At 38.3% G+C, this 18753-nt stretch overlaps 2 protein-coding genes across 4 annotated transcripts; one reads left to right on the forward strand and one right to left on the reverse strand.

The window, feature by feature from the left end:
* Positions 1-8137: 8137 nt before the first annotated feature.
* pigf (phosphatidylinositol glycan anchor biosynthesis, class F) lies at positions 8138-11968 on the reverse strand. Of its 3 annotated transcripts, none has more exons than XM_041816016.1 (6): positions 11944-11968; positions 11590-11848; positions 10251-10342; positions 9389-9505; positions 9157-9265; positions 8138-8488 (listed from the first exon to the last, which is right to left on the reverse strand). In XM_041816016.1, exons 2-6 carry the CDS (start codon positions 11815-11817, stop codon positions 8375-8377), a joined length of 660 nt encoding a protein of 219 aa, XP_041671950.1. In that variant the 5' UTR covers positions 11818-11848; positions 11944-11968; the 3' UTR covers positions 8138-8374. The 3 variants fall into 3 exon arrangements, with proteins under 3 accessions (XP_041671950.1, XP_041671951.1, XP_041671949.1); XM_041816017.1 differs by lacking the exon at positions 11944-11968 and adding an exon at positions 11924-11939; XM_041816015.1 differs by having other exon boundaries at positions 11590-11965.
* Positions 11969-12682: 714 nt separating this feature from the next.
* cript (cysteine-rich PDZ-binding protein) lies at positions 12683-18753 on the forward strand. Its single transcript, XM_041815036.1, has 5 exons — positions 12683-12834; positions 13025-13090; positions 14145-14199; positions 14316-14419; positions 18310-18753. The coding sequence occupies exons 1-5, from the start codon at positions 12819-12821 to the stop codon at positions 18372-18374; spliced, it is 306 nt and encodes a 101-aa protein (XP_041670970.1). The 5' UTR covers positions 12683-12818; the 3' UTR covers positions 18375-18753.

An 18753-nucleotide genomic window follows, 5' to 3' on the forward strand; every position in this document is an offset into this window, starting at 1 on the left:
GAAGATAACCTGAGTAAATACAAATTGCAGTTTTAAAGAATAATTCCATTTCAATTCCATTCCTCTTGTAAAACTACCTGGCCCTATGTGAAAAAGTCATTGACCCCTAAATCTGATAACTGGTTAGACTACCCCTTTGTTGAGAACTGGCAATGAGTCTTTTCCACTGAATCTTGGTAAGGGGTAGGGGTGCCAACCTTCCCTTAACAAATGAGACGCCACTTGATTGCTGTTCATTGTTGCACATTGCCGAAAACAGTGCGTCATCAGAGGTGACAGTAAAGCTTCAACCATCTTGCTCATACTATGGCAATGACTCTTTTCACAACTGTAAAGCTGCATTTTGGATTTATTTTGGCTTCCTTTGTTTATTTTCAAAATATATTTGATTATCTGAAACGTGTAAGTGTGACAAATATGAAAATAAGAAATCAGGACCTTTTGACAGCACTGTAAATGATTGGTGACATCTAGTTTCATTGATACATACAATTCTGCATAAAGATGAAATATTCTACTCTAATCCCTCCTGCAAGTCCTGGGCCTACCCTGGCATCTCCTCCCAGTTGGATGCGCCTGGAAGACCCCTGGGGAGGCGACCAGGAGGCGTCCTGATCAGATGCCCAAATCCCCTCAACTGGCTCCTTTTGAGGCCAAGGAGCAGGGGCTCTACTTCAAGCTCCCTACACCCTCCTAAAGGAATCTCATTTTGACAGCTTTAACCTTGGGTCTCATTACCCAGAGCTCATGACCACATTCCTCCATTCTACCCTCACAAGACCCTGAGATACTAGAACTCCTTTACTTGGGGCAAAGACTCACTCCCCACACAGAGGGAGCAATCCATCATTATCCAGCAGAAAACCATGGCCTCAGACTTGGAGGGGCTGATGCTCATCCTACCACTTTGTATTCAGCTACAAACCCCTCTTGTGCCTGCTGCAAGTTTAAAGATTATAAAGTAAAACCATTTTGGTTTTTTTTGGTTTTTTAAACATTGATGGATAGCCATGCAACTGTTTGGTTTATTAAAATACGGCACCTTAATTTGTCCCAACGAATCAACTCTACATCTCCCTTTTCCACTGCATCAATACTCAACACCCCGGAGAAAAAAAAAAAAAAAAAACGAGTTAATGATTGATATAGCAGGGAAATAATGAGTACTGTTAATGAATACATACATGTGAGGTCTAAACTGTTGCTAATGGAAAATGCTCTTGTATTTATGATATTCGACCCCTGGCTGAGTCCTTGACTATCTTGAATGGCATATCATCTGAGATATACATTCAAATGACTACCTTCAAATCTAACCCACTTATAAAGACTATATTTAGACTATATTCCTCCATTAGCCTCATGCTGAAAACGTGTGCAGCACTTTATTGAAAATCTCAGTCCAATAAAAGCAGTCTAATAGCTACATGTAGGAAGAAAGGTTCAACCTCAACCTATTTATTGCTTTTCTACAACATTCACTTACTGACAATCAAGCCATGTTTTCCTCTTGTAGATGTCATTGACTGTTACCATGGAAACATGGCTCAGGGACATGGGTTGCTAACTTGTTCAGTTAATTATCTGGTCTTTATTTTTATTCCATCATAAGACTGGTGGAAGAAAAAAGTCAAAGACAATTCCAATGAACAGTGTTTATATTTTCAGCCCCTTCACTAAAGAAATCATCTGATTTAGATGTTACTCTAGAGGATTGTAACTCTGGCAAAAAGGGAGTGTTGCATCCATTTTTGAGTTGGGATGGCTATCAAGAAATTTATGAATGACTGAATTTTATTGAGATGCATAGATTTACATTTAGCTTTCCATGCCAGACAGCAACATTATTCATAGTAGTTTGTGTTGTACCTTGCCTGTTCTTCCTCTTTATATTTTCTTGACTCTTCCAGAGATACGCTGCATGTAAAACATTTTCCTCCCCATAGATTTTTTTTACCCTTTTATTGATTTTACAAAAGACACATGGTCAATGTTATTTGGCTTTTTTTTTTACCACAAAACTCCTTAATGTTAAAGAAAAACAGATTTCTACAAAGTAATGTCAACAAATAAGAATATGTTGTATGTAAAATAAGTGACTGCATAAAGTGAACAGCCTTTTTCAAGTTCATTTTCTATTGGATTGAGGTCTGGCCTTTGACTCAGCCGCTCCATTCATCTTGTTGTTGTCTTCAAACCATTTTTGTGTCACTTTTGCTGGGTACTTCAGGCCATTCTCTTGCTGGAAATTACATCTTCTCCCAAGCCCTAGTTCAACCTGTAATTCTCTTGCAGACTGAATAAGATTGCCCTCCAGGATTTTTCTTTATTTTGCTGCATTTCTTTTACCCTCTATCTTTACACGCCTTCCAAGGCTGGCTGCTAAGAGGCATCCCCACAGCATGATGCTGCCACTACTGCTTCACAGTGGGGATGCTGTGTTTGTGGTGATGTGCATTGTTTGGTGTCTGCAAAACATAGTGTCTTGTCTGCCAAAAAAGTGAATGAGGAGGGAATTAGTGAATGAAGTCATTCATTTTAAAGGGGGTATGTACTTATGCAGTCACTTATTTTACATTACATTTTTTTTCATTGACATTACTTTGTAGAAATCTGTTTTCACTTTGACATGAAAGAGTTTTTTTCTGTCAAAAAAGCCAAATTATATTGACCATGATGAATGAAAGGGTCAAAACTCTCTATAGGCGCTGTACATAAAGTATATAATCACATTAATTTACCTATTGTCTTGGATAGAAAACAGAGTCCTACCTAAATTTAATTGATGAATACTTCACCGCCTCCTTTTTCACTCCCCTCTGTCTCCTCAGGCTCTCTCGCATCATGACACCCCACTTGAGCATCCTTCAATAACAACTGATCCCTTTGTTTTTGCTCTTACAGACAACAGAGGAGACATGAGAGATGTGCAATAACATGTTTACCTCTCTATCACACAGTTCTCCAACTGTTAATGAGGCATGTATGGGAGGAGTGTGAACACAGAACACTCTGACAAAAAGGAGGGAAGAAACAGGAAAAAGTGAGGTGTGAGTGAGTAGATGAGAGTGTGAGGAAAATGCTGTCATGTAGGGATTTAATGGAGGAAAACTGAAACAGTATTGCCCCTTTAAACTTCTCAGAAGAACAAGTTAGGAACACATGAAAGCTGTTGAACTGTAAACTTGTTACATACTTGACAAAGTGACAGAGTTATTGAAAAAACAGACCAAAACATTTATGTTTTATGTGAAATTTATATGATGATTTACAGATGATGCACTGTACTTGATACTAGAAAATGATGTAAGTGGTCCAAAGTAAAACACATTCTGTTTATTCATGTGTTGAATCTCAAATTGGCATATTGGTAGATGTGGTCCATGCAGTTGTCAAATTACTTTCATAAACCTCCCCTTGATGAAATTAAAGTTAGTAAAATAACAATGTACTGTAAGTTAAGATACACCAGGTGACTGGGTATGCTTAAATGGCTGATTGATGGGTGAAAAGGCAGCCAATCATTTTAAGGTTTTTGGGGAGGCCAACCAGATTTCAGGGGGTCCTGGGTACCACTGGCTCCACCCCTAGAAAACTATCGGTAATGCTTTTTTTGTTGTTGTTGTCATAATCCATCAGGGTGATCGAAAACAAGATGTTGTTATTTTAGTGACCGATATGTTTACCATTTACTGTGTTGTCCTGGGGAGTGCAGATGGTCGAGTGGTTTAGGGCGCTACCCATGTACGCGGGCAGCCCGGGTTCGGGTCTGGCCTGTGGCCCTTTACCTCATGTCTCTTCCCTGTTTCCCAGTCTATCCACTGTCCTTCCTCTGTCAAATAAAGGCATGAAAAGGCCCAAAAATAAATCTAAAAAATAAAATAAATACTGTGCTGTCCTAATTTAGTCACAAAAAACAGCATTACATTTGACTTGTCAAAATGTTTGTTTACAGAATTAGCTTCTTAGCATCACTTTCTGCTGGAACGAAGTACAATACAGTAATGAACAAGGTTCATGTTCTAATGCGGGCCATATTTAATTCTGTTTTCAGAATTTGCTACAGGCCAACCAAAACTGGACTGATGGTTACCCCTGACTTAAATGCGGTACTCCTTCACAGTGTTAGCATTGTCTAGTGCTTAGTCCTTAGTGCCATGTTTTTGGGCATCTAAGGCCCCATCCACATGGAGACTAAAACGATATATTGCCATTTCGTTTTGAAAACGTTTTCCGTAAAGACAGTCTTGTTTCAGGAAATAGCCGCGTAAGCATGGAACCACTGAAATTGATTGAAAACGCTGTAGTGCATTTGCCAAGTCTGTACATGGCGCTGTATTGCTGCCATACATTTTGCTGTAAAAACCACAACAAGCTCAGTAGCTTCTGCAGCATGAGCACAGTCCTGTAATCCACCATTGTTGTTTTGGCGGGACCCTCGCATGCATCTTAGGAGAGCTATGCTAAGTGTAATTGTTTCAAGAAAGATTTGGTAGTTGTTTACAGAATTGTGCACTCTGGGACCCTTTTTCAAAAAGTATCTTTTACAGTCACGCAAAACGCCTTTTCCGAGTGGATGAAAGGCCGATATGACAAAAAACTTTTGCGTATACTCCTGAATTCGTCTGCATGTGGACAGGGCCTAAGATACCAAACCTGCTCTGTGACTCACTTTATATCATTCACCCATTTACTCCTGAGAAAAATGTCCTCCCTGTTAGCTTATAACATGTTCACTGGCTGACTTTGTTGAATGGTGCTGAGATGTTCATGGTCTCAGCATTAATCAAAACTTCCTGGCTTCAAAGGTTGCCTGCTGCAGAGTTATTACAAGCAGTGGGACTTAACATTTAATTTTCAGGTTGTAATATCAAGAAGGATCTAAAGAGGCCAGAAATTTTGATAGAAAAGTGGTACGGCTAAGTTTTCTGTTCCCTGCAGCATTAGTCTCTATGCGTTTCACGACCATTTGATTCAATGCTATATTGATTTAGGCTTGTTTAATTTTAGATGATCCACAAGAGATAGCAGAGGATGCATCTTAATTCCAATCCTCTTTGGGTTTTTTTCTCTCCTGAGTGAAACAATGCAAAAACATAACAGCTCTGCAAACACAACAACCAGTTTGTCTAGGGAGAAAGGAGGGGGGAAAAAAGGCTTGGAAGTGAGTGGAGGGTAGGGAGTGACAAATTACCTCTCCACACAATACCCTGCCACAATAGCAGAGCCCGAGAACAAATAATGAATAAATAAAGTTCTCTGAGATTGAATGAGGGGGGCAATTTGTGAAGCAGCAGCTAGCTTTGTGTGTGCGTGAGCGAAAGGCCTTCTGCTTGTCTTGCAAATGAAACGACTACAAACCCAATTGAGCACATGAACAGAGCAAATCCATCGCCATCTCAGGTCACAAAGTACATCAGTTACACATAAAAGAAAGGGACAAGAACAGACATTGGACAGGACATGCCCAGTGTGGTAGAATTTATGAATCATCTTTCCTAAAAATATAAATTAATTCACACGGCAAGGGAGCTGGAGGTGAGATCTTTTCCTCTCCCAGGGCTGTAATTCGCCACTTTCTTTGCTCTCCACAGGAGATGTGGAAGTGGAAAGAGAAAAAATGCATGGACAACAATGGTAATAGAGGTAGCAGCATGAGGTCATACTGAATTTCATCAGAGAAGAGAGGGAGGCAGGGATTGAAGCGTGAAAAAAGAAGTGATGATTGGTGTTAAAAGTGTATGTCAGCTACTTAAGAGGCTGAAATCCTCTGTCCTCCTTTATGGGCACTGAAAATGTGTTTTTTTCCTTTTTTTCTTCTTTTCCTCAAGGCTATTTTCCGCAGCTTTCCCTGGCAACAATCTGGAGTAAGAGTTCAGACACAGGGCAGATGGACAGCTTTGCTTCAAGCTCAAACCGTCCACCTTAAATCTCATCCTAAAATGTGCCTTAAACTGCTTTTACTTTTTCACATTATTACTCAACTTGCATGGTGTTAAAGTGTCTAGACTGTTCTGAAAAACATTCATCATTCACCATTCTTTTTGACACTGCAATGCAGAAAATTTAAGTTTCATTGTATTTACTGGCTCCAAGGGGGGAACAAGGAACGTGGGCGGCTTGAAAGGAGGAAAATTAATGCCCCTAAAATGAAAGAGGATCAATATGGTCGCCTGAGGATGTAAAAAGGTGGAATGAGAATGAGAGCGGGAGGGAGGAGGGAGTTGAAATAGAGTTGGAGCAAGATTAATGGGGGTTTAAAAAGGAACAGTATTCATCAGTAGTCAGCTTCAGGTGCAGAACGGAGCTGGTGTGTGTAATGGAAGTTCACTTTGAGCAAGTTTTACACTTTGTCTTTAACTTTTCAGTCGACTCTTTCAATAAATGACTGCCCAACCATAATGCTGATTAGTTTTTATTAGTTTGCAAATGAGAGGGAGACTTGAGTTCTAGTCTTCATTTATAGCCTGTGTGCCGTCACACATACATACTCTCTCTCACTGCCTCTCACACACAGTACGAGGTGATACAACAGCACCACCAACAGGTTTGAGCACTCCCAGATTCAGTCATTCAGAATCAAATCAGTGAGACTGGCCAAATGTAACAAACAGACCAGACTGACTTTATTTGGAAATCTTTGGTGCTTTACTAAGTTTGTTGTAGGTACATTAGATTCCTCCATCCTTTAGTCCTTCAGTAAGGAATTTTTAAAATCTCCCAAAAGCCTGATATAGGGAAATTTTCTCACAATAGTATATCAGAACCACGGAGTCACTGGGAATTACCCAAATATCCTCAGGAATTTCCTGAAAATTCTGAATACTATAAAACTGTTATGGAATGTAGGAAACAGTTTGGGGGTGAGAATATCGAAATTTTCCATGAAATTTGCAGATAATTCTGCCAGAGATCTCACTGGTAATTTCAGGGCAGCTCCAACAAATTTTTCAAGACATTTTCCCAGATATATCCAGGAATTCTCCAGAAAATTACAGTTAGTATAAAACTGTTGTTGGATTATTGTGAACAAATTTTGGGGGAATTTGCTGAAACTTTCCTTGAAATTTGCTGAAAACGTCTGGGTTGAGAGTTTCAAGAAATGTCCCTGGAAATCAATTTTCCTGAAAATAACAGAAAATTCCCAAGACATCAAAATACTTTTTTAGTCAGAAACTTTTCTGAAAAAAAGAGATTTTTCCCCAGTGTTTTTTTAATTTATTGATGAAATTTTTAAGGAATTCTCCTGGTGATTTCAAAATTTCAAGGATGGTTCCAAGGATTCTTTTAATAAAACTTCCAAGAAGATTTAAAACATTTCCAGAAATGTACATTTAATATTAAAATGTTGTGGAGAATCTTGTGGAACAATATTTCAAATTTTCCTTGAAATTTGCTGAAAATGTTTGGGAGTTTTTGAAAAGAAATTAAATCAAGAAATTCTCAACCACATTCACTGAGAAACTTCTCATAATTCAAAATTCTTCCAGGAAAATTTGCCAAATTTTGAATTATGAGAAGTTTCTCAGTGAATGTGGTTGAGAATTTCTTGGTATGTTGATGTAAATTCAGAGAAATTTCCCAGAATTTTTAGGAAATTCTTCTCACATCTTTTCGGGATGCTGTCCTATTTTTTTCAGGCTTCTCACCCCCAACCTTCCATGATTTCTTCTGTAAATCTAAGAGGAAATTTCAGATTTTTGGGGGAATTTTCCCATGGATTTTCATTATTTTTCCACAGACAATTTTAGAAATGATCCTGATACTAATTTTAATGTATTGATGGAATTTTTCAGGATATTTTTGATGAAAAATCTCCTCAAATGGAGCACCTTTTGCAGATATTTTTTAAGACCTCCAGAACTTTCCTCCATTTTTCCCACTGAGTAATAGAAAACCATGCCATTGTTGGTGTATTATATCTAGAGTTTTCCTTTTGAATTAATTTTTTGATTCCATGTGAGCCTTTCTGTACTAGAGCTGCTCCAATCTCATGTTTTCAGGTCAGATTTTCTCTATACATTCCTGCATCTGCAGTAACAGTATTTCTAAGGTTGATGAGGTGTTCACATCCTCTAGCTCTGCCCCTTCAAGTAAGATTCAAATGAATGATTTCCAAAAAAAATGAAAACAAAGAAAGAAGTTATGATTTATTCATGTCAAAAGTCTTCAGGAACATGTTAAGCCTTTATGTGTACAAAATAATAATGTTCAAAGAGTGAATTTTATTTTAAAAAATCACCTTTCCTAAAGGTAGCAAATAGTGAGAGTCTCAAATAAATAATCATTACAAGGTCAAAGGAAAGCAGCAGATTTAGAGAAAATATTCTCATGGTCACACTCACACATACAGTAAGTATAGTATATCTGCCTATCACTTGCTTTTGTACGTGAGCTGTTTGCGATGATAGTGGATCCATGCAGGCGCAGCAACAAGCCCAGTCAGGAAACCAATCATAGCACCCAGGCTGCACGACACAGGCCAAACCTGCAAGGACAGAGAAATGAGTGATTGCTCTCAAGTTCACAGTGTCCAGAAACACCCTGACATAGCACTGACAGAACAAGATGATCTTGACATATCATAGGTCTTATTCCCTTTTTGTCCAAACCAGGATCAGCGTATGATGTTAGGTTAATTTACACAAGTTACATAGGAAAAAAAACATTTAGAGTTATTTTCCTATTACTTCTGTTGACTTCTGTTAGGCATCTCTCCTGCAGCCTTTTTAAATAGAACCGGTTTGCAAATAAAATGTGGTCTTTTTTATTTAAAAAATCCAAGGCAGTCATAAGCCACATCCATGTCTGGGACCACAGATAGCCTCTATGTAATTTAAAGACATTTAAACTGTAACTTGGAAAAAAAAGGAGATTTTTTTTTCTGTCATGTGAACGATAAACCCTTCTGTAGAAAGTTCTGTTACTGTAGAACAAAAAGTTGCAGAAACTCCCTATCTGATACATCAGCCCACTTTGTTAACAACGGGTTTCAAAAGGTTGGCTCTTCCATCGCATATTGTGTGATTACAGAGTTTTATGGAATTAATACATTTTCTTTTGTTTTTAGTTTTATATCTATTACAGAATAAACCCAAACTCTGCATAAAAATGACTTTCCAACAGATAATGAAGGGCTTTTCAGAGTGCACTGACCTGCCATGGCCTGTCCCAGTCCAGAGGTATAGGGAATGCTCCCACCCAGGCTCCGACCAGCGTGCAGGCCACAGTGATCTGTAGACATGTGTCCCAAACAGACATTGCTCTGTGGAGAGTGGAACAGAAAAAAAAAACAGGTAGCATTAAAATTAGAGACATTTGATAGAGCATAAAATACAAACAGGAGGAAAAGGAGCAGCAAAATAAGGAGAGAGAAGATTAGGATTACCCATGTCGACTGAACACTCGTATCCAGGCCTGGACGTTGGGGCCGAGGACACAGAGACACCTCATCGTGGTCAAAGAGGATAAGAGCACAGCAAGAGAGAATGTCTCCAAGGCTGATCTGTAATACAAACCAGAAATTTTAGGCTCGTTTTTTTATCATAGGGATCATAACACTTTTTAAAAGAAAGGACCAACGTGGATATAATCCTGCAGATTAAAGGTTAATTTCAGGGAGTAAATAAATAGCAAACATTACATTGTGTAAATATATGGTTTAATTCTAATTTGGTCACTTGTTTTTAAACTCATTTGGTTGTAGGTATTACACCTGAAAATGCATCAATATTGTTGTACTAAAGGTTTAATTCAAGATGGACTGAGAGACAGTTGCCTAGGAGTGAAGCCAAAATAGTTAGAGCTCACACTGCTGATTGCTCGCAGCATGAGTCATATAAGTCCCGCCTCTTCCATTTTAACACATGGTCTTATCATAAAGTAAAAATATGTGTCAGATAAACCTTCGTCAAACCTGGATTTTCTCAAGATAGATAGTTATTATTGATCTTATGTATGTCCAAGTTTTCTGTTTTTCAGAGTAGTTGTATTTTAATTTGTTATATGATGCATGTCTTGGCTCCAGAGTGCATCATCAGTGCTCTATATCAGCGACTGTCATAAGGGTATTTCGGCTTCAGCGTCTACAACAGAAGGAGACCTACACACTCTGTCCATATTCATACACAGTCAACACTGCAAATCAACAGCAAGCAAAAAGTCCTCCTAAACAGTCCACTACATTTTTTCCTCTCAACTGATATCTCTCTAAACATACAGGTAGTTTTTGAGCATTAGTCTCTACTCACTCAATCAGTGGAGCTCCGTAGAGAACCACCACAGTGTGGAAAAAGAGGCACGACAGGAAGAAGTACACACAGGCACGAACCAACCTCGATAGCTGCAGAAAGAATGGAGATAGAAAGAGCTGAGTACATAAATCATGTACAGCTTCATGTTCAGGCTCAAAGGTTTTTTTTTCTTTGTTGTCTTTTATGGGTAAATTGTTTTTGTTTGTGTTTTTTAAATCTTTCTATTTGGTAAACTGTATATTATGAGTGTCTGTGTTAGGACTTTATTTACTTTAGTTCTCAATGTGTCACTAGTACTTGGACAAATAAACTGTTAAATTTAACTCATAATGCTACTTTTTACTTTTTTTTTTTACTCAAAATCTTATCATTCTAAGACATGATATATACCGTGATGTCCCTGTGGGGAAATCTGTCTTGAATATTGTCCTGCAGTCACAAAAAACCACAACCTAGGCCGGAGAAGGGAGGGAGGGCGTCCAGAGTCAAGCTTGACTCATGCTGACACATGTGTGTTGCTTGGTACCCAAGTGACTTTTGATCCTTGGTTAATAAGTTTAGAGACCACCAGCACTTTTCAGGCCCCTGGGCCACCTACAGCAAGACCAGGGGCTAATGTCAACCCTACTACTCGCTTGGACAGTACCCAAGGCCATGCTTACTCACTACATCCACCCCTTAGTTTCGTCCTAAAGGTGTAGACCTTATTATTTTTTTAACAGCTAATATGCAAGGACATCCAGGGCATGACCAGGTTTGTGTCAATTTTTCTTCCTGTACACTAGCGCCCTTTGGCAGCTTACACGCCACATCTACACCTTGCTTCAGCCTGATCATGCCTCATCTGCACAGTGCCGTGTATAAACACCTGTTTTTAAAAACATATGCTTGAGCTTTTATACCTTTATCTAGAGAGGAGGACAATGGATAGAGATGGAAACAGGAATGAAAGAGTGGGGAACAGATATCCAGGAAAGGAGTCACAGGCCAGATTTGAACCCAGGCTGCCCAATTACAAGGGGTGCAACCCAACCACTAGGCCATGTGCGCCCCATAAACACCCTTTAACAGCAGGATAACATTACCTGCTCTTCAAAAATTCAATGGGCATGGGTACAAGTAAAAGTTCAGCCTGGTCTACAGGACCCTGAATCTTCTTCATGATTAAATATTCCCATACATAACCTGAACATATATTATGTTTAAGTATAATAAAATATGTATATGGCATCATTTTCCTGTACCTTCGTTTGAAATCTATTTCACATTATTCTGACAGTTTGAATTATCATTAAAACAAATTCTCTCTCCACAAGCAGTGGTCAATGAATGGCACCTTGTATCCCACTGTGTGCTTCTTCGTTGGCGGTGTAATGCCAAGCAGCCAGAAGACGGCGACACTGACCGCGATAACCGCACCAGACACCGAGTAGATCCACAGCAGGTGAGTCCCGTACACCGAGAAGCCCGGCACGAGCACCGCAGGTAGGACGGTCGCCATGAACACCGACGCTGCGATGATGCAGTGAGTGGACGCCATGGCTCTGATTTCATGGTCCCACATGGTGAAGACTGTTCCTGTCTACAACAAGAGGCTACAGAAATAACACAAAATTAAAATAAAATACGTTAAAGTTTTAATCCAGCAGCATATGTGCGGAGTGAGGTACATCCATAGATGTTTCTTGACCTGTCTTCCGTAAACATGGAGTAATTTTTACTTCCGCTTCTACTTCACAATAAAAGTCCGGTGGCATCTAATCTTAAACATCGTTGTACCATAAAAATGTGTTTTATGTAGAGGCTGGCCAGAATTAGTGCGCAATATTTATGTCGTAATATTTCGTAGGATTTTATGGCATAGAAATCAAGGTCATTTTTCTATGCGTAAAACAAAATCCTGAAACAGCCGTTTAGAATAAACATGTTTAACTTGTTTACTGGGGTTTTAAAGTTGAATGCGTCTGATGTCAGCGTGTGAAATTTCAAAGAAAATACGCAATTTATCACTTTCCCTCAAAGTGTTAAAGCAAAACCTACACAAGAGGCACAACTCGGGTGTGGGGGCAGTCATGTCTTTTTTTTTTTTTTTTTTCCAGTTTTTAACGCCTCTGTCTGCAAAGCCACAGACGCCTTCGCCCTCTAGTCGCAGTTAACATGGTATCGTTTTTAACCGTTACACGTTACCTATGCTTGAGAGTACTCGGTTTATATTTAACCAAAATGTTTCAGTGTCACTTTTGTTTGACTTTCACTCTTCTCGGTGGTCGACGTACTAATTAGAATAAAAATCAACAGTTTTGCGTTTTGAAAGGTCATATTATTCCAATAGTATTTTGCAGTTTTTTTTCTCTAGCCAATCAAAACAGCGAATGAAGCGTTGCGTGTGACATACTGTGGTATCAACCAATCATTCTGAGGTTAGCATGAAATTGACCAATCAGTGTGCGCGAGAGCTAGAAAACAGGAAGTAACGAACGTAAGGCTACAAACACGAACGACAAAGCTAACGCTCAGCTAACAATCTAACACATTTTTGTCAATCGTCGAAAACACAGAGGGAATATGGTTTGTGAAAAGTGTACGTATACCCTGTGTTGATATTCTCTACCTTATGTAACGTGCACTTGGACTTACAGAAAAGATTTTTCCGTAGGCCAACGTAATGCCCAGCTAGCTTAATGTTATCACTTCCAGCCTCAATGTAGTAAGTCTGTATTACCTTATTTCTTGTCTTATTTACTTTGTTATACGTTTTCCTTTCGTTTAAGGCGAGAAGAAACTGGGTAAAGTCATCACACCTGACACCTGGAAGGATGGAGCACGGAATACGACAGGTGAACTTAAGCTGAATTACATTGCTTCACAGGTTTCCTCGTTATCTCTGGAACAAGAACATTGACTGTAACTTCTTAACCACTAAAAAGCAATTCGGTGAAAATCCTATACAAGTTTCGGCGTAGAGTTCACATTTAGTAATGCGTTTCATTCTATACTAATGGGTCAAAGATCCCCATGCATGAGCTTCATTTATGACAAACTTGTAGACAAAGTGGATTGATGGTCATTTGTTCACCATCTTGTATACATAAAACTCTTGTAGACTCTTGTCTGTCATTAAAAACCTAGTAGATGTTTTCTTATAAATCCAGTTTGTTAGTGGACAACACAAAACAACAATGTGTCCTCCTTGCCAAGTTTTGGGGCTAATGTAAAACTCCTCATTTTGTGTTTTACCTCTGTGATTCTCAGTGACCTAAAATACTATATTACCATGTGGTACATTTAAAAATCTAAACTGCTCCATTGCACTTTAATCTTCCCATTGTTTGACAATCTATACTTTTAATCAGCCAATGCTGACATATGGCAGTGCGACTGAATTTAACCACATCCAGCGGTTTAAAGAGCACTTAACTATTGTACTCAAGTGAAGGTGTAGTTGCTTTTCTTAAAATTTTATAAGTACTGAGCAAAAATAAACCAGTCAACCCTTAAATTGAAGAAGTTGTTGAATATGTAAGCATGTAAAATGTAAGAATCATTCCATCCTATCATAGCCCATAAAACTGCAAGTGATATGTAATGTATACCTTGCATTTTATACAAATACTTGGGTAGTTAAACAGGGAAACAAACAAAAGTCTCATCTATGTCACTAGGGCTTTCAGACAACCAATAGTGGAGCATTTCCTTATCAATTCCTTATTCCTCATTAATCTGGAAATGAGTTTTGACTTTGGTTGATGATTAAGCTTATTTCCAGTACCCCAAACTCCAAATTATGTTATCAAGTTGTTTGTTTGGTCATTTTAGGTATTAATCAATGTAAAAAAGAGGGCAACAAATCATGTTTATGACACTTAATAGACTTGCTGTTTCTTCCATCAGAGGGAGGCGGACGTAAGCTGAATGAAAACAAGATGCTTACTTCAAAGAAAGCCAGGTAAGTTTATAGCTTGAGCATACATTTAAAACAAATCAAAGTCTTGTGTTTTGTTTGTCACAAGTTGCATATTGCAGCATCCCATGTTATGTGCCTGTACCACCTCTTCCTTTTAGATTTGATCCCTACAGCAAGACAGGATTTGCTATCTGCAGGATCTGCAAAAGCTCAGTTCATCAGCCTGGATCACACTACTGTCAGGGCTGTGCATACAAGAAAGGTATGAACCTAACCACATCAGACTCCGTACTTGCTGTAATTGCTACAGCTGGATTAAATTCTGATGGTTTTATTAGCTGACTCTGTCACCATTTTTTGTTTTTCCTCCTCTAATGTAGCAACATATAGTGTTTTTGGTTTATTTGGGAAAGTAAAGTGTTCAATAAAGAAGGTCTGTTACTTGACAAGAGTAAAGGAAACACTACTCCAAACCAATCTAATCCACCCTATCTATATAGCACATTTTCTGCACAGTGGATGAAAAACAGAAATAAAAGCACAGCAGGAACTAAAACATGGTAAATACATAAAGCATAAGCACACATATGAACACTGTAAAATCAGTAAGAACTTGTAAAACACATTAAATATGAACCAAACCAAAAAATAAATTAAACCACCTAAAAGACATAATAATTAAAACAATAAAAAGACATAGACCATCCAGCTCTCATGCTGCATTAAAAGCTAAAGAGTACAGGTATTTTAGGTAGGGGACATTCTTATGTGGGGAATTAGCTGCTCGTAGAAACTAGTAATTGTCTTTTAACTTGGATTGTGTGAACGTGGTTAGATGGTTTTTTTATGCTTGTATAAACCAACCCTTTAGCCTACAAAGCCACACATAACAGCAAAGTCAAACACACAGAATGAGTAGGTTAGATTTAAATGAAGTATGTTTGAAGGCACCTGCACACTTTAGAACGAATGATGAAATCCAAATAAGCGGGCATCTCTAAAAAAGCCTATCTAGATGAACCTTGAAGCAGAGGATTGCAATCAACAGCCAACAACCAGGCCAGATAAAGGGGCAACGGGTACACAATAAAATGTAAAAAACAAAGTAAAGGTAGGTTCAAGTGCAGTACATGATGGCACCGTTCCAGACTGTTCAACAAACATGACAACGACTTCAGTGAACTCCAGCAGAACGTCCCCAAATCTCTATCTAAGAAGAGTTGTTAGGATTTCGAGAACTAGGGTGGTGTTGCATGATGGCTGTAGAAATAGCTGGAAAAATGTTTTATCATACAGTGCTGTGAAAAAGTATTTCCCTCCTTCCTGATTGCTTATTTTTTGGCATATTTACCTTAAATAGTTTAGATCATTAAATAAAATGTAATATTAGACAAGGATAATCAGATGAAGTGCAAAAAGGCAGATGAAGTGCAAAAAGGACATTTTAAATGATGATTTCATTTATTAAGGGAAAACTCCATCTAAACCTACCAGGCCTTATGTGAAAAAGTAATTGCCCCTGGACCTAATAACCCACTGCGCCCCCCTTGGCAATGACTGCAAGCAAGCGTTTGGGATAATGGGCAGTGAGTCTTTCACATTGCTGTGGAAGAATTTTGGCCCACTCCTCTTTGCATAAGTATTTTAATCCAGCCACATTGGAGGGTTTTGAGCATGGACTGCCTGTTTAAGATAATGCCGCCACATCTCATCAGATTTAAGTCCAGACTTTGACTAGATCACCCCAAAACCTTCATTTTGGTTTTTTTTTAAAGCCACACTTTTTGGTAAATGTGAGAAGAGCATTTGTGTTCTGTTGGTCAGAAGTGATTTTTACTTTGGAACTCTCCCATGGATGCCATTTTTGCCTAGTCTCTTTCTTGTTGTTGAATCATGAACACCGACCTCAAGTGAGTCATGTGAGGCCTTTAGATCTTTAGGTGTTGTCCTGGGTTCTTTTCTGACCTTTTCTGAGTCAACGATGTGCTCTTGGAGTCATTTTGGTAGGCCGGCCACTCCTGGGAAGGTTCAGCACTGTCAGTACAATCTACATATTGTACCTTTGAATTTTAAATTCATATTAAATCTGTTATATTTTATTACATTTGAATGTATTTTTTGTTTCCTTTCCTATGCAGTTAACTTATTTGTATGAATTTGAATAGTTTTGCTTTATTTTCTCGTGTATCAGCTCTGCCAGAGGATGTTGGTAAATCAACTCTGCTTGAACTTGTAACAAATATATTAGACAATACTGAAACCTGAGGACATAACAGATTGAAACATATATTTTTGAATTCCTTATCACTAATTTTTTTCCACTAGTGTTTTTTGTGTTTCAAAAACTTTTAAAAGCATGTTTTGCAAGTTTACTACAGCATGGCCTCATATGAAAACTATCAGCCTGAACCACTAAATTATCCGTTTCTATATTCTTAAAAAAAAAAAAAACATTGTGGAGGTGATAGATGTTTGTTTCAGTCTTGTTTCACTCTAAACTTAGCTTTGCTAAGCTTTATTTACTTAAATCCTCTACCTTTACATAAAGCATGCAGTCCAAAGGGCTTCATAAGGACACATAGACATGTTAGAACAACAGAAATAGATGTGCGGTATATAAACACATTTGTAAAAAATAAAAGAAAAAGAGGTTAAAATAACTAGAAAATAGATTATTAGAATTTATTTTTAATATAATCTTTATATAAATAAAATAAGGACATTAAAAGGAACATTAAAATGTTTATTATATTTGTACATTTTCTCATGTTGGAGGGCAATTTTTGAATGACTCCAGCTCTAGTTTTGGCTTTCTTTCCTGTTCTTGCCAGGGCCTGTTGACATTTTTGTTTCCATTAACCAGTATTTAAACACTGCCATAGTCCATACTGTGCTCTGTGTAGTGTTTACTGTATGTCTGCCTTTTTACATTTTTTTCTATTTCTCAGCCGTAAAGTTCTTTCACCTCCTGTGGGTTTGTGTTGCTTTTTTAAAATTCTTCTCCTTTTCTTCCCCCTTTTTTGGTCACAGTGAACAGTTTGACAAGAATGTGCTTAACATCTTTATGCCGCTTGACATGTGAGATATAGTCCCCAAGAGAGCGACGATCTAACAAAAACAATGGTCTAGAATTCACTAATAGACCATTATAGGAGTACTCAACAAAGATGTACTGATAAAAAAATAGAGGAGCTGTGGATTGCAATTCCAGTTAAGAGATTAGAGGGAAAACGACTCTATTAATCCAATGATTGGTCTGCTCACATAGCCTTAAAAGTGTGCTGGATGGGGAGAGAAGAGGGGGAATGTAACTTCTATGGTAACTCCTGAGAACTAGTCCAACACAAAGTGTCTCTCTGGCAGAGACATTTTCACACATCCCACTTTACAAAGCGCTCCACTGATTTTTCTGACTGACACAAAGCAAGGTTCATTTTTTCTTAAAGCAGCATGGATAAACAGAACATAAAGAACATTCAGAGTGTAAAAGAAATATAACATGAAGCAAATATACCATGTTAAAATGTAGGCTTTATTCAAAACAAGGAAAGATGTGACATTTATTGCACAACAAGTTAAATCTACCACAGAGTCAACAGTTTATTCTAGTGCTGACCTGCGAGAGGACAATGTTAACTTGTTTCGGTGCCTCAACCACTGGTTTACAGGAAGCTAAGTTGTCCCTACATTATAGCGATCTGGGCGATTGAGAAGGAATCCGACCTAAAAACTCAAAAATAAGCAACAAAGTAAAATATTATTTGCGTTGATTTTCTCCATGTTGCTGACTCTGATGCTGCGCTTCACATAAACAAGGGCATGTGTTGTATTACAATGCAATGACACGTATTCAAGAGTTGACCGTGCACAGGCCGGCTTGGGCTTAAAGCAATTTGAGTGCAGGGCAGCAGGGGGCCTAGGTGGGGGGGGTAGTAGTGCTTAGGCAGGGTACAGGGCAACTGGGCCTACAAAAGTAAAGTTGGCATCTGCAGCATCAATAAAGAAAGGATTTAATTGTATGAAGAAGGCCCACAAACGTACTGGTATGGATGCGTCCACACAAAATACACCAAGTGAAACAGCTGGCCTAACGTTACTGCTGAACTGATTTTGTATGTATTTTTCTTCTTCCTTCTCCATCTGTCTCTTCAGGAATCTGTGCAATGTGTGGAAAGAAGGTTTTGGACACCAAGAACTACAAACAGACGTCAGTGTGATGACAGCATGACAGCCAGAGAGGAAGAACGTGAGGATGGGACAGATGTATATGTTGTCATCTTGTCACATTTTTCAGATTCAGAATCCTTTATTGTTCCCATAGGGATCAATTTTTACTATTCTTTTCAACTTGTCCTGTTATAGACAGCTACATGAAAGAGAGACTTTTGGAGGAGGTTTTATTACAGAACACCACTCAATGCTGCTGTAATTATTACAGTGGCCATAAATCTGGAAGCACCAGTTATCACTTGTTCCTCATGTCAAGTCCACAAGACTTTTTGTATATTTTAATTCTTTGACCCTGATTATTTTGCTTTAAAAACTGTCTGTAATATATCTTATTTTGTTTTGAGTGAATAAACCCAATCAATATGA

This window comes from Cheilinus undulatus, linkage group 20, assembly GCF_018320785.1.
Source record: "Cheilinus undulatus linkage group 20, ASM1832078v1, whole genome shotgun sequence".
Lineage (NCBI taxonomy): Eukaryota > Metazoa > Chordata > Actinopteri > Labriformes > Labridae > Cheilinus > Cheilinus undulatus.

Bases quoted from the DNA above. Each gene is read 5' to 3' on its own strand.
- pigf (XM_041816016.1), bottom strand. From the start codon at position 11,817: ATGTGGGACCATGAAATCAGAGCCATGGCGTCCACTCACTGCATCATC. The intron at 9,266-9,388 runs GTAATCCTAATC...CACTCTCCACAG, and splicing joins CGAGTGTTCAGTCGACATGG to AGCAATGTCTGTTTGGGACA. The intron at 8,489-9,156 runs GTCAGTGCACTC...CTGTCCTTGCAG, and splicing joins ACTGGGACAGGCCATGGCAG to GTTTGGCCTGTGTCGTGCAG.
- cript (XM_041815036.1), top strand. The intron at 13,091-14,144 runs GTGAACTTAAGC...TTCTTCCATCAG, and splicing joins TGGAGCACGGAATACGACAG to AGGGAGGCGGACGTAAGCTG. The intron at 14,200-14,315 runs GTAAGTTTATAG...TCTTCCTTTTAG, and splicing joins CTTACTTCAAAGAAAGCCAG to ATTTGATCCCTACAGCAAGA.